The following is a 13,570-nucleotide window of genomic DNA, read 5'->3' as shown; positions in this document are numbered from 1 at the left end:
TTAAAAAGATGATTAAGGAATGTAGGAAACATTTATTTATTCAATCTCTTTTGATAATTCTTCTACTCTCTGTCGTGCAGCATCAATTTGCTCTTGAGTTACAGTTGGTTCTAGGCCATACTTTTTTTCTTCTTCTAAAATATACTCCAAGTTTATAACCTTTTGAGCGAAAAATGTCTTTTGCTGTTCTTTTAATTCAGCTTTAAATGCATTTAATTTCTGCTGAATAATACCATCGCAGTAATTTTTGGTCAATTGCCTTAGTGCATTTTTTCTCGACACTGAGCCAGGAACTCTATAATCAGTTAAAAGCTAAAGAATTCATATAATAAACAATTTACTATATACAAAAGTATGCAATATCATACTCTGGTCGAGCTACATAAACAAGATTCAAACGTTCAAGAAGCCATTCAAACCGTCTATAATCCCATGTTCGCAAATGTGTAAGAAACTTCCTTCTTTTATCAATTAATTCTTTTAGAAATACTTTGGTTTTTACATTTTTTGGATGCTTTTCCAAATATTTTTGAAGATATTGTATTTCACTAGTCATTGCAGCAACTGAAATAATTTATTTTGTTTGAATATATAACTGGAAAACATCTAGAAATTTTTATAAAATTGCATGTGGTAAATTATATATAAATCTAAATTAACAGTAATACTTTCCAAAAATAAAACAAAAGTATATGTACTTCTAACTTCTGCAGAACCTCGATCACAAACATGCCTCTTCACAAGTCCTATCACTCTTTCTCTTTCTAAATTTTTAAATTCTCTTTTTGGTTGAAACTCCAAAGTGAACATTCTTTTTACAATTTCATCTGCACTGCGTTAATAATTGAACAATGATTAATTGTCTATATTAGTTAGACTCTTATTTTGAATAAAACACAAGAGATAGGCATAACTAAAGAATATATATTTTTTAGGATACAAGAACTTTAATAAATGTAGTTTTTATTCATTTTTGTGGGATAACAAATTATCTTCTATATAGGACAATACAAATGTATAGTTATTACTTACTCTTGTAACTCTTTCGAATTCTGGTAATAGGCTTTAATATCTGTAGGTTTTACAGATACTTTTACTCCCAAATCACCGGTTTGTCGTGGATCTATGCTCGGAATTTTGGCTGGCCGTGTCCACTTAATTTTATAATCGTCGATAGTTTGAGCCATTCCGCGGCTCAAATAACCTCCAAACATATATACATTGTTCACTCTTGTACTTAGTAATTTACAGCAGCTTATTAGCGAATTCATATTTATTTATAAACTAGGTATTGCAAACAATCAAATTAACTACAAATTATAAGTTAATAGATACAAGATATACAATTGCTCAAATATTGTCACTACAGGCTATACACAAATAGAACACACATTGTGCATGAACATGATCATTAGCTAAAAGCAAGTTTCCAATCAAGAATTGAAATTTTACCGTGATGTTCTAATTGAAGTTATTTTTTAAATTACAAAGAGTAGTTAGGCATTCGTATTTAAAATTACGAATAAAACTTTTAAAAATCTTTAATTATTTACATAAATATTTTAAATTCATGAAACTATTACAAATGTGTATGTAGATATTCGTTAAAATTCTTTTGAAAGATTTACATTTTTACCAAAAAAAACTATATTGAACTACTTGATTATACTAGTATTTTTTACAATTATAAATACATTACATTTTCAAATTTGTGTAATTATCTTTTATAGTTTTCATACCCTCGTTTTATATGAAATTTAAATTCCCGCTTTTAAAACCTGTGTGCTTTCCACATGAGCAGTAATAATGTAAATATGTTTACGTGCGTAAATGTGTTTAGTATTTATATTATTAATTATTTTATCAGTGATTAGTACAAATTTACATAAATTCATTTACTGTTAATATAAGTTACTGCATTTCCAGTTAAAATTTTATGAAAGTTTAATACAGACAAAGTATATAATTAAAAATTGTATTGTAAAAAGGTATATAGTTAAAAATTGAAAATACTATGTATTCTTCTAATTTATATGATGTGTATTAATGCAAACCAATGTATATTTTTCTATTTATTAAGCATTAAATATGAGTAATTTCTTTATATAAGTTGAGTTGTTGAGGGATTAAAAATAAAATGTAGTAAAAAAATCACTATATTTACAACGTCACTGTATAATGAAAGTACAAAGTTTAATTACACATAAAAATTAAAATAAAATTATTTACACAAATTACTTTTATATATCAATCCTGCCTACAATCTCAAACCATTGTCTTAATGCATCACTTAACACAACAGGTAATGTATCCAAATCTCTAAGTATAATATAAAATGGGAATGGGAAATTATCCATGTAGGAACTTATACCCAATAACTTGCCATCTTTGAAAATTGGCATTCTTATATCAAGTATTGAATCCTAGAAAAAATAATACACATGATAAAGAAAGCAATTTTGAAGACTATTAGTATATAACTATAAAAACAACATATAGATATTTGAAAAAGCTTATTTAGTATCTTCAAAGTTAATGAATTTTCGTTAGATGTCTAATAGAATTTAAAGATTTTTCATTAAAAAGTTCAAATTATATCATTTTATTTAATTATAAATTTTATTAAATGCTCACCTTATTTAAAGGATTATCAACTATTATGAAAACAAGGAAAATATTCAACAATTTAGCTTTCCTCACAGCTGCAGTTACTTTTTCTGTCCCTTCTGAAAATATGCCTCTACCATCAGATAAGATGGTTACCAACTTCGCATTGTCAGAAGAACTGTCTTGAGATGTGAACATTTCCATTATGAAATCAAGTAGTTCACCAATCATTGTCTTCTTTTGCTCAAATTTCATTTCTTGAATTAACCTAGAGGGATGTTTAACTTTAAATAATAATACATTTATTTAATTTCCTATTGCACTTACCTAGCACCACTTTCCTCTGTAAAGTTTTCCCCGAAGGGATGAAGGATATTCACTCGTTCCCCGAAATTGATAACAGCAAGTTGGCCAACCTCCAAATATGTCATAGCTTTACCAATCAACGAAAGGGATTCAAATGCTAATTCCTTTGAATGATTATCAGCCATACTACTAGAATCATCAATAGCTAACACTATTTGATAATCTCTTTTTGATGGTTTTGTGCGTCTCAACCAAATTTTGTCTTTTCGAAATTCGCTGGCGATATAGGGAATTACTTTTCTCATGTTTATACGCTTGCCAGTTCTATAGTCGCCTTTTAACCGGGAGGTTAGTGTAGGTTCTAGTACCAATCGCAATTTTTCTGATAATTCTCTAGCAGCTGATTCTGTTAGGGCACTTATTGAACTCCAAGCATTCGCTGCTTCTATCGAAGATGGTCCTTGAGACCACTGACCTAACATATTTTCGATTTCAGTCCTTCTTTGTACAATATCATCCGTAGAAAGATCATAGGATTCTGATTCGGGCAATTTTGTGTGAATAGTGGATTCGTTTCCTCGTAAAACACGACTTGTTGCCACTGTTTCACCTTCAACTTCACCTCCTATTTCAATTTGTTCCACATCATCTGATTTTTCACCCTTAACATTTGTAGATTTGTCTTTTTTCCTTTCTGATACTTTCTGAGGCTGTTCTTTCTTTATTTCTTCTTGATCTTTCGATTCCGGATCTCTATGCATCTCAATGTCATTGTCTTCCAATTTATCTTCCATCTGATCCTTTTTATCTAAATGTAATTAGGTAATTAGTTTAGACTATATACAGAATATTATCTTTAACTTATTGTTACATTAAGTAATATCAATTTTCGATTTTTTATAGTTAAAATAAAATTATTTTCTAAAAATTAGGGAAATATTAGATAGCAAGTAAATAACGAAATTTTTTCAAAAATAAATAAACTTGGGAAGAAATTTACCTTCTTCTAAATTCGATGCTTGTTTTTTAATTTGTTCTTCAGTTGCAGCATCAAAAACGTAATCATCAAATTTCTCTGTATTCTTAATATGCTCATAAGTTTCACTCTCACCGCCTCCTTCATTTTTCTCTTTTTCTTCTTGATCCTCTAGATCTTGCTGCATTGCAGTGGTTTTCAATTTCTTCACTGAAGATTTGGTATCATCATCAAGCAAACTTCGATTTTCATCGCTTTCACCTGGTTTTTTTCGTTTTGAAACAGGATTGGGAGATTTCTCCTCGCCAGAGGTAGGAATATTCTGTTCTTGCTTAGATCCAGAATGTCCTTCACGTTCTTCCGTTTGTGATTGACCAGTTCCTTCAAAATAGAAAAACATAATTTAAGAATATATTATGTATAAGATTTAAACAGTTGCAAACTTTAAATCTTTTAAAGTTTTTACAAATATTTTATGTAAATTAAAAATAGTTACTTATAATAATTACTTTAAAGTTTTAGAAAATGGAGCAAGATTACCTTTATCTTTTTTGTCATCTGTACTATTTTCTGTAGGATCTATTTCCATTTGTTCATCATTCAATTGACTTTGTACCGCGTCTCTAGAGCCATCTTTCCTTGATTCAATTTCTTGCGAAGCATCAACTTCTTTGCTTCCTGTGTCAAAACTAGGTGGTGCCTTATCTTCCTCTGTTTGATTTTCCTCTATGTTCTGTTCTTCTGTACCATCTCCTTTATCCTCTTCAGGATTTATAACATTCTCATCCCTCTTTTTATTAGCATCTGCATTTGGATCTTCTTCTTCTTCTTCTTCATTTTCCCCATCACTAGAATCCTGCTGATTGTCCTCTTCAGAATCATTTCTATTTTCAGATTCTTCATCTTCTTTCTCTTCTGGAATTTTAGATTCCTTCATCTGATCAATATCAAAAGGATCTTCTTCCTCGCCCTCAGGATTATCCTCTTTCATTTCTTCATCTAAATTAATATCTTCTGGAAGTTCAAAAGGTTCTGGTTCTATTTCTGGTTGATTTTTTCCATGATAAGGATCAACCTGATCCTCATTTACTTCAGGCTCTTCAAATTCGTTAATCTCTTTTTTTTGTTCTTCTTTCCTTTCACCATCAGGTTCTTTTTCTGCATTTCCATCTTCATTCTTGTTTTCATCAGTGTCTTTAGCGCTTAATTCTTCTTGACCAGTCTTTTCACCAGTTCCTCTCTCTTCTTTCTCATTTTCTTTATCTTCATTTTCATTGTCTTCTTCTTCCTCTTCATCTTTCCAAATTTCTTCATCAAGTTTCTCTGCAGTTTCATCAGTTTCGCCCATTTCTTTGTCGAGATCATCGTCTTCTTTATTATTTTCCTCTTCTTCACGTTGTTCAAGATCTTGCATGTGACCTTCGAAATTTTCTGACATCTCTATACCTTTTTCTTCTTCCTTTGTATCCTTTTTTTCATTGTCCTTCTCTTCTTCATTTGTGCCTCTAGTTTCATCCAACTGATCCTCCGTTTCAATTCTCTCTGAAACATCTTTTTGACCTTCGCCTTCAGCCAATCCCATTCCTCCCTCGGCTGTACCACCATCTTCCTGATTATCTTCAGGTGCATCCATGTTTTCTGGCTGACAAAATCCATTTGTTGCTAAATCCAAAAAGACGTTTAACTGAAGATAGAGGAATTTGCAAGTTAGGCGGAATGATGCGACTTGTTCGTGAAGATAATAGTGAAGAAACAAAGTATATTGTTCTAGAAGAGGTAGATGTTGCAGAAGTGATCTAGAAAAATAATACAAATCATTAAACTATTTTTAGATGTTAAAAATTGCATAAAATTCTACATTGAGATAATAAAATAAAGATCCTCTATTTTAAAATTATTTTATTATTTACTTTTACCTTATAAAAATGTGGAAGGTCCACAAGCGTGATGATAAAACTTACCTTATGCAATTATTTGCAGAATTGACATCACATTCATAAATAATTTGTAATAATTCTCCAAGTATCTGTGATACGGTGTTCAACCGTAAATCTGGAACAATCTTCTTTAATGGTTCTATTAATCCTTTTGTCATTAAATCCTCTTCAAAATCATCTGCAGATTCTTTCTCAGGATCAGTTGTTTCTCCAATAGACTTCTGACTATCTTGAAGTTTCTTTTGAATGACAAGCAGAATTTGTGTAATCAATTTATCCAATTTAGCTCCATATTCTGCTAAATTTTCAGATTCAAAAGATTGTTTTATCGCTGAAGTAAATGTTGATTTGAATAATTCAATACTTTTTTCAATCCTTTGAACTAAGAAATCTAAATTTTCACTGAGTGGATGATCTAACGTGAAGGTACATCTAAGATCAATTAATTTTCTTTTGATTTCATTGATTTCTTCGTAACTTGTTTGCAAAAAGTCAACGTGCTTTTGATGAAACAAGAAGACTTGGCTTGATTTCACAATCTTTCTTGAAGTTATGAGCCACGAATTTAATTTATTTGCCATATTTTTTATTAAATTTAAACTATGTCTCATAGACGCAATTGAAGTTTTCGAAATATTAGCCTCTTTTAAAACGGGAACCGCAGTTTCATTTAAATCAAGAAGATTTTCCTCTGCGAGAGATTCCATTGGACAACTCTCCAAGAAAATTATAATTTGTTTCATAGACATTTGTAATACTTCTAATAATTCCTGGAAATTGTTTATGATTACCTGTAAGTTCCTCTGTGCGGGAATATTAAGTTTTTCAAATTCTACGATTTTGGAAATATTTTCTTGCGTGTCATTTTCATTTGAAGTCTTTTCTACCATGTCTTCTACCATTAGTGCAAGGTTTGACACTTGGATTCTAAATGGAAGAAATCGTTCGAAGAAATTTGCAATCGTTTCTTTTTGCCGATGAGCTAACAATATAAGGTGAACTGAAAGGCCGCGACAACGTTCAGCATTTTGGATATCTAGATTACTTTTCCCAGAACTTAATATACCATCAAGGAAATTCAATTTAATTAAAGATTCATAATAATACTTGTTACAATCAGACCATTGTTCAAGTAATCCTTTATCTACATTTACACTTTTGTTTTTGAATTCAAATCTCTGTATTTCTTGCAGATCTAAAGGCATAGATGTGAAGTTTGTAATTTCACTTTTTCTATTTTTCCAAGTCAAAATACCAATTCTATATGAAATTCCAAGTCGATTTAATGCTTTGAAATAATTTGTCAGTGCCAACTTCTTTTGTTGAAGCATGCTCTTTAACTGAGCTTGTTGCTTGCCTTTTGTCAAGGTTTTATCAACTTCCAAATTTCTCAGTCTTTTGCTTTCTTCTAGACTCTCTTCTATGAAAGTTTCAATATCCTTTCGAATTTGAGAATAATTGTTTCTTTCAATAATATTTTCACAGAACTGACGAGTTTTGTGAGTTAGTTTCTCAATCTTTTTTAGTTTTCTTGACTCCAAATTGATTAAGAAATCAGAAGATCGGAGTTCTCTTCTGGAACCTGTTTCCTCTGTCTCTGCTTTTGTCTTCAAGGTCAAATAGGATGCAACATTTAGTCGTAAACCTTTTCGGAACTCTCTGACAAATTTGTGCAATGTTCTACGTGTTTTTTCAGCAGTGTTTTTCACAGACCAATAACTTATATCATTCCATCTTATAATCTTGATGGTATCTTTCAATTTCTTAGCTATAGGTTCTTTTAAAACTTTTATCTTATTTTGAACATCATTAAGAAATTGGCTATAATATAAATAAATATTCCAGAAAATAGCCAATAATTCTTTCTGTTTTTTTGTTTCTTGTAGATGATTAATATGTTGATAAAAAAGGTAAATTAATTGAAGTCTTGTTTCAAATTCAATCAAAGATGATTCTATCAAGAAACGTTCTAAACTTTCAATCACCTTTTCTTTTGAAACTTTATCAGATTTACTTGCATCTTCTAATTTCTCAGTTTCTTCTAACTGTTCAACATTCTCAGTATCATCTACAAGGTACTGATCTATTAAATTAAACAAAAAAAACCACCACTTTGAAGCTCCAGTTTTCAAATCATCTTCAAGTACTTCCAATGAGTCCCTCCACCTTGAAATCTCAAGTTTCCGCCAACAAAGTATCTTTTCACTAAAAGATACGATAAATTCTGCTAAACTAACATCGAAACGAGCATTTTCTTCCCACTGTTTCATCTTTGTTAGCAATAATTCCACTCCAACCAAAAATCTAGACAAGGAAGAATCGATGGAGAAACTGAGAAGTCTGTCAATTATTAGTTTGATCGAATTTAAGATGGGATTTTCAGGCCATTCTTTTAGAAACCCATTGACTTTTTCACAAAGTCTGTCAAAAAGTGGTTGACACTGCTCAATTTCTGGAATATTAGGGTCTTTATAGAAGTCATAGACTTCTCGATCACTACTTCTATTATCAAAATTGGATTTTTGTGAGATTAACACGTTTAAGCAGCATACTAATTGAGAGGACAAATTTTCAGACCAAGTTTTCACAGAGGATCCTAGCATTTCAAATCTTTGTATCAGAGGTTCAATGAAATTTGGTTCTACATTAGATTCAAAAGTTCCTAAATTATTTTTAGATCTTGGAGAAATATTCATTGAAAGAGTTCTTAAATTTCTTTCATCAGGAAAACTTTTCAAGATATTCCAGTGAATTTCTTGAATTATTCTAGCATCCTTCATAGATATCAATTCAATAAAGGATTCCTTATCAGTGGAGATATTTTCTGGAAATTTTTGGAGTTCTGAAAGGTCCTGTTGAAAACCTGGGATTATTTCTGCCAACTCTAGGAATTCCTGTTGATGGCCTGGGAACATATTTTTAAAATCCAACTCCTCTTCTTCTTTCTCAGACTTTGTTTTAAACAAACTTTCTTTTTCTTTCATCTCTTCTTCTCTTTGCTTCTCTTGCTCCTTCCACAAGATTCTTATTTTGAAAAATATTTTGTTTAGTTCTTCCCACAGGGATTCTATATTATTTTTAACCAGAGACAAATTTTCAAGCTCCTTCAATGCAATTTTAGCCATTGTAAACCTGTCTCTCTGAATAGCCTTTGATTTTGATTGTTTTGTTAGAATGAACACTAGTTTTTCTGAAGAGCACAGCTTCACTAAGTTTATATAATTCTCTTGACACAGGCCAACTACAGGAAAACGCAGCAAGTTATAACAGATGTCACTATTTACGTTTTGAAATTGCATGTTTGAGAGTTCATGAATTAAAATTGATACACCATGATGTAAACTGAAAATTGCAGACATCATTGGCGAAACCAAGTCAGGAAAACCAACCAGGAAATTCTTTTCCAATTTATGAGAGAATCTTTCCAGTGATTTCTTCCAGATTATAGCTTCATGCAACTTTTCTCTATGTGAATCTTGCAACTCCCCTTTTTTAAGTTGTTTAGCAATGTCAGTCAATTGGTATTTTTGTTTTATTATCGATTCAAACGAACCTATATTGCTAGAAAAGTTCTCTATCTCTTCTCTCAAATTTTGGAAGCTTGACATAGGTCTCACTGCCCGAAAGTTTCCAAAGTCTTTTGCTTTGTTGGATGATATTTTCAAATGATTGATTCTTGATATTTTTTGGTCTTTCGACATAGAGGTTCCAAGGATAATAGATTGCAAATTTTCAATACACATTAAATGTTCCAGTTCAGAAATATTTTCTCGTATATATTTTGATTTCAAGGCAATTTTCTGAACTGGATCAATGGATCCTAGATCACTGAAGAGAAATATTTGTAGATAGCCTAAGGTCAACCATCCACTTCCTGTTGTAATGACATTGTTTCCATTTTCTGATTCTTCTTTAAATTTTTGCAGTGAAGTTAGTGCATAAGTTGGTTTAAAGGGCCTATATCCTAAATCATTTTGTTCTTCCATGACTTTTTCCATGATAGACAGGTAATAATTTATGAGAAATCGTAATAGGATAGAGTCGTTGTTGGACATATTGAATTCATCCGAGTTTAAAACCAAAGAATTTTTCCATAACAATGTCTGAATCGTTTGCAGAAGTTTCTTTTGGTTCTTGTAATTTCCAAAATTGATTAATTCTCTTTTGCTTCCAGATTTTGAATTTAGAAATAATTCAAAGATTAGGTTGCAGAGGGCTGATTTGTTGACGAAATTTGTCTGAAAGTTGTATAATAAAAATAGTAGATTAGAAACTTAAAAATAGATCAATTAGGTATAGATTAATTACAATTTAATTTCAATTTAAGAATTAAAATATATACATTTAAACGATTGTAAGATATTACCAAATAATTAAATAAGAAGAAATATACCTGGGAAATATTAAAATCGTTTTCCGTCATATCTTCTTCGTTATCATACCAATGTAAAAGAATATTTGAATTTTTAACAGCGAAAGATCTTTCCGCAAATTCCTCGACAGAGCAGAGCAACTCAGGGAACAAAGAGATCCTTCGTTTAGTTAGCATCTCATTAGCATTCAGAGCCTTCATCAAACTGATCAAACGCGTCGGTATCGTTGGAACTTGCTCGAATTTTCTAAACACGCTTTCGTCGTAAATTCTCCCAAATCCTCCGCAAGCTGTCTCAACAAAATTTCTCGATTCTTCCAAGTCCATAAGATTCTCAGAAATTTCATTGCTCTCGTTCAAATTCTTTTCAAAACTTCGACGTATTTCTTCTCCAATATCTTGCGCAAATTCGTCACAAAATTTCCTCTGGAAACGATACGCGAAGAACAAAAAGAAAAATTCGTAAATTGGCCATATTTTAGCTTCCTCGAAATTTTTATTCGTTCTAACATCACTCTCGTTGATTTCTTTAACTTCTATAATATTTTTGGCCATTTCTTCAATTTCTCCTATATCACCAATTGTATTCGCATTCTCTCGATTATTTCCGAAATTTTCGACACAAATTTCAGCGAATCTCTTTCTGAAGGGCAAATTTTCAGGGGATCCAATCGTGATGATTTTTAATTTCGTTTTCAACGAATCGATCAAATCTTCTTCGGTGATTTCCAGCTTTCTCGATATGCATCGTAATTTCTCATGGAAAGTCATTGAATTTTCGGAAAAATGAGGCGACGGAATGCACAAAACCTGCCGGACTTTCTTCCGAATTTTCCCAAATTTATCTACGTCGATCAACGAGTCTAGATATTTCTTCGAAAAGTCTGACAGATCTTCTTGCGTTTTTGAATCATATAATTTTGCATCGATCAGCGTAAATAGTTTCCTGAAAAATTTCATCAGCCATTTATAATGGACTTTCAGCGACGAGGAGATTTCACGCAGATCGAAGAATGTTCCTTGTGATTTATCGATCAATTCCATCTTTCCCATGTCATGAAATCTTTGGTACCATTTTAAACCATCTCGCAATTCTACGTAGTCCTTGTCGTTTAACGATAAGTTTTCGTTCTGAAGTATCGTTTCGATGATCTTTCCGGAATGTTCACAAATTTCTACGAATTTCGGTATTAGTAGCTCGTCCTTCAACGTAGTTGATATTCTTCCTATGAAGAGATAGGAAATATTTAATAAAATGGATTATCGAAAACTTATATGTACAGGATGATTTAAATATATTTCTTTATAAGTGAATTGAAGGGAATTAAATGTATCTCTTTATAAGAAATTTTGTATATAAAATAATATTTATATATTTATATTATGTATAAATATATAATATTAAATATATATAATAATATTATGTTTATATTATATTATTATTATGATATAAATATAATATAATATAATATTTTATATACAAAATATTAAATTTATATATTTATATTATATTTATATATAATATATATAAATATAACATAATACAATATAATATAATATAAATATAATATAAATATTTTTACATTTTTTAATAAATATAATATTTTAATAAGAATAATATAAATGAATTTAAAAATATTTATATTATATTTATGTATAATATAAATAAATTTAAAAATATTTAAGATTAATATTTAATTATTATTTAATTATTAAGATTAATATTTAATTTAGTATTATTTAAGAATAATATAAATGAATTTAAAAATATTTATATTATATTTCTATATAATATAAATAAATTTAAAAATATTTATGTACAATATAAATAAATTTAAAAATATTTATAATATATTTATATATAATATAAATATATTTCTTCCTCTAAATTCTAGTATAGATCTCCGGAAAAATCGCGTAAATTTCTTCCAAATGAATGTAACGGTATCGCAATAAGTTATATTATAATACATATTATATAATAAATATTAGAAATATGGAAATATTCGGAAAGCCTTTATCGACTAACTAAGTGGATATTGGCACAGCCAAAACTAGCAGCTACATAACAATAACAGAAGCACAAGGTACAGAATAGAAGGAAATCTGCCATGTGGAGAACGCGATACAGAAGCAACAGAAGACAGAAACCATGTATTAAGCAAGTGTGTCATAAAGAAATTGGATCAAGCATATTACAAGATAAAGAATGGCCAGAAATAGCAAAGATAAGAAGCATCGAGAAACAAGCATGAGAGCTGACAAATTTCATAAAAGGAAGTCTAAAGCTAAGGACATTATGTCTGGAAGAGTAGATCCAGCTGCAACATCAGTAGTTTCAAAGAAACCACAAACTAGCAAAAATATTGCAATACTGAGATATATTGCAATATTAGGTATTATACTATATTATAATATACTATATTATATATATTATATATATATATATATATTCCACATACATATCATAATTAAAAATTGTGGTAATTCAAAGCACAAATATATCGCAATATAGCAATAAGTAAAATTTGAGATACAAGTTACAAAAATTACATTGGAATACACAAAATATAATTGCGCTACATTTGGATACAAGTAACGCGTTAAAAAACAAACAAAATTCTACTAAACGCGCGCTTGTATGAACAAAGCTCGAGTTTAAGTCTCACAGCAACAAATAGTATACATACATACATAAGCAACAATATAACGTTAATGTTTTGCAGTATGGAAAAGGCAATTCCAATAAGTTTTTAATAAATATCTCGCTTCACCTGAGCAAACAGCAGCCGAATATTCCTCCAAGTACATCACATCTTCGTTTTTCTCAAGATGTCTCTCCGTTTGGCAATGCAAAGTTATCAATCGAAAGTACAACACGATAAGCAAATTGTTGGAGGACGTCGGAGGTTCGACGAGATTCAGTGGGATTTCTAGAGCAGATTTCTTCCTGAATAAAAATCCCATATTTTCAACCTGGTTGTAAAGATGCTCATTTATCTTTGCCAACTTATGGAGTTTACTTTCCGAAAAAATATCCCAACTCCAGAGTCGTCGTATCTGCAGGTCATCCAGGGACGACCGTCCGTAAAAATCGAGTAAAATGTGTTCGAAGAATGCCATTGTGTCTGTGATGGGAGGTCGGTGGAAAAAATCTTGGAAATCAATTTGCCGCGGATCGCCGCTGAAAATGGGGCAAGTTAGAAATGTTATATATACTACGTTTGTGATATTGATTTTCAGGCTTTTCGATTTTGTCTTTGATAAAATGAATGATAACGCCAGCCATCATATTCTTTTGTTAAATTGAAACTCGTTTACAATTATACATACGCTATCGCTCAAGAGTATTCGCAGACACTCGTGTCTTTC

At 30.4% G+C, this 13,570-nt stretch overlaps 2 protein-coding genes across 2 annotated transcripts in view; both read right to left on the bottom strand.

Annotated features, from left to right (window-relative positions):
• Positions 1 to 12: 12 nt before the first annotated feature.
• LOC100645611 (28S ribosomal protein S15, mitochondrial) lies at positions 13 to 1,418 on the bottom strand. The gene is made up of 4 exons (XM_003401768.4): positions 1,033 to 1,418; positions 699 to 832; positions 369 to 564; positions 13 to 295 (listed from the first exon to the last, which is right to left on the bottom strand). Exons 1-4 carry the CDS (start codon positions 1,269 to 1,271, stop codon positions 37 to 39), a joined length of 828 nt encoding a protein of 275 aa, XP_003401816.1. The 5' UTR covers positions 1,272 to 1,418; the 3' UTR covers positions 13 to 36.
• A 720-nt stretch (positions 1,419 to 2,138) lies between these two features.
• The window catches only part of LOC100645391 (midasin), a 132,243-nt gene continuing 120,811 nt past the window's right edge, over positions 2,139 to 13,570 (bottom strand). Inside the window, exons 20-27 of the mRNA XM_012317813.3 lie at positions 12,973 to 13,382; positions 10,220 to 11,424; positions 5,851 to 10,064; positions 4,430 to 5,685; positions 3,914 to 4,270; positions 2,935 to 3,721; positions 2,635 to 2,875; positions 2,139 to 2,423 (exon numbers count right to left, since the gene is read on the bottom strand). Of these exons, the coding sequence (XP_012173203.2) occupies positions 2,241 to 2,423; positions 2,635 to 2,875; positions 2,935 to 3,721; positions 3,914 to 4,270; positions 4,430 to 5,685; positions 5,851 to 10,064; positions 10,220 to 11,424; positions 12,973 to 13,382 (8,653 nt within the window). The 3' untranslated portion in view covers positions 2,139 to 2,240. The remainder of the gene's footprint in view (positions 2,424 to 2,634; positions 2,876 to 2,934; positions 3,722 to 3,913; positions 4,271 to 4,429; positions 5,686 to 5,850; positions 10,065 to 10,219; positions 11,425 to 12,972; positions 13,383 to 13,570) is intronic.

This window comes from Bombus terrestris, chromosome 16, assembly GCF_910591885.1.
Source record: "Bombus terrestris chromosome 16, iyBomTerr1.2, whole genome shotgun sequence".
NCBI lineage: Eukaryota > Metazoa > Arthropoda > Insecta > Hymenoptera > Apidae > Bombus > Bombus terrestris.
The sequence above is the reverse complement of the archived record's forward strand: the minus strand, read 5'-3'. Positions and strand labels throughout refer to the sequence as shown.

Excerpts from the sequence above, each read along its gene's own strand:
- LOC100645611 (XM_003401768.4), bottom strand. The coding sequence starts at position 1,271 with ATGAATTCGCTAATAAGCTGCTGTAAATTACTAAGTACAAGAGTGAAC. Across the intron at positions 833-1,032 it reads AATTCGAAAGAGTTACAAGA|TGCAGATGAAATTGTAAAAA; the intron begins GTAAGTAATAAC and ends TTATTAACGCAG. Across the intron at positions 296-368 it reads GTTTATGTAGCTCGACCAGA|AGTTCCTGGCTCAGTGTCGA; the intron begins GTATGATATTGC and ends AACTGATTATAG.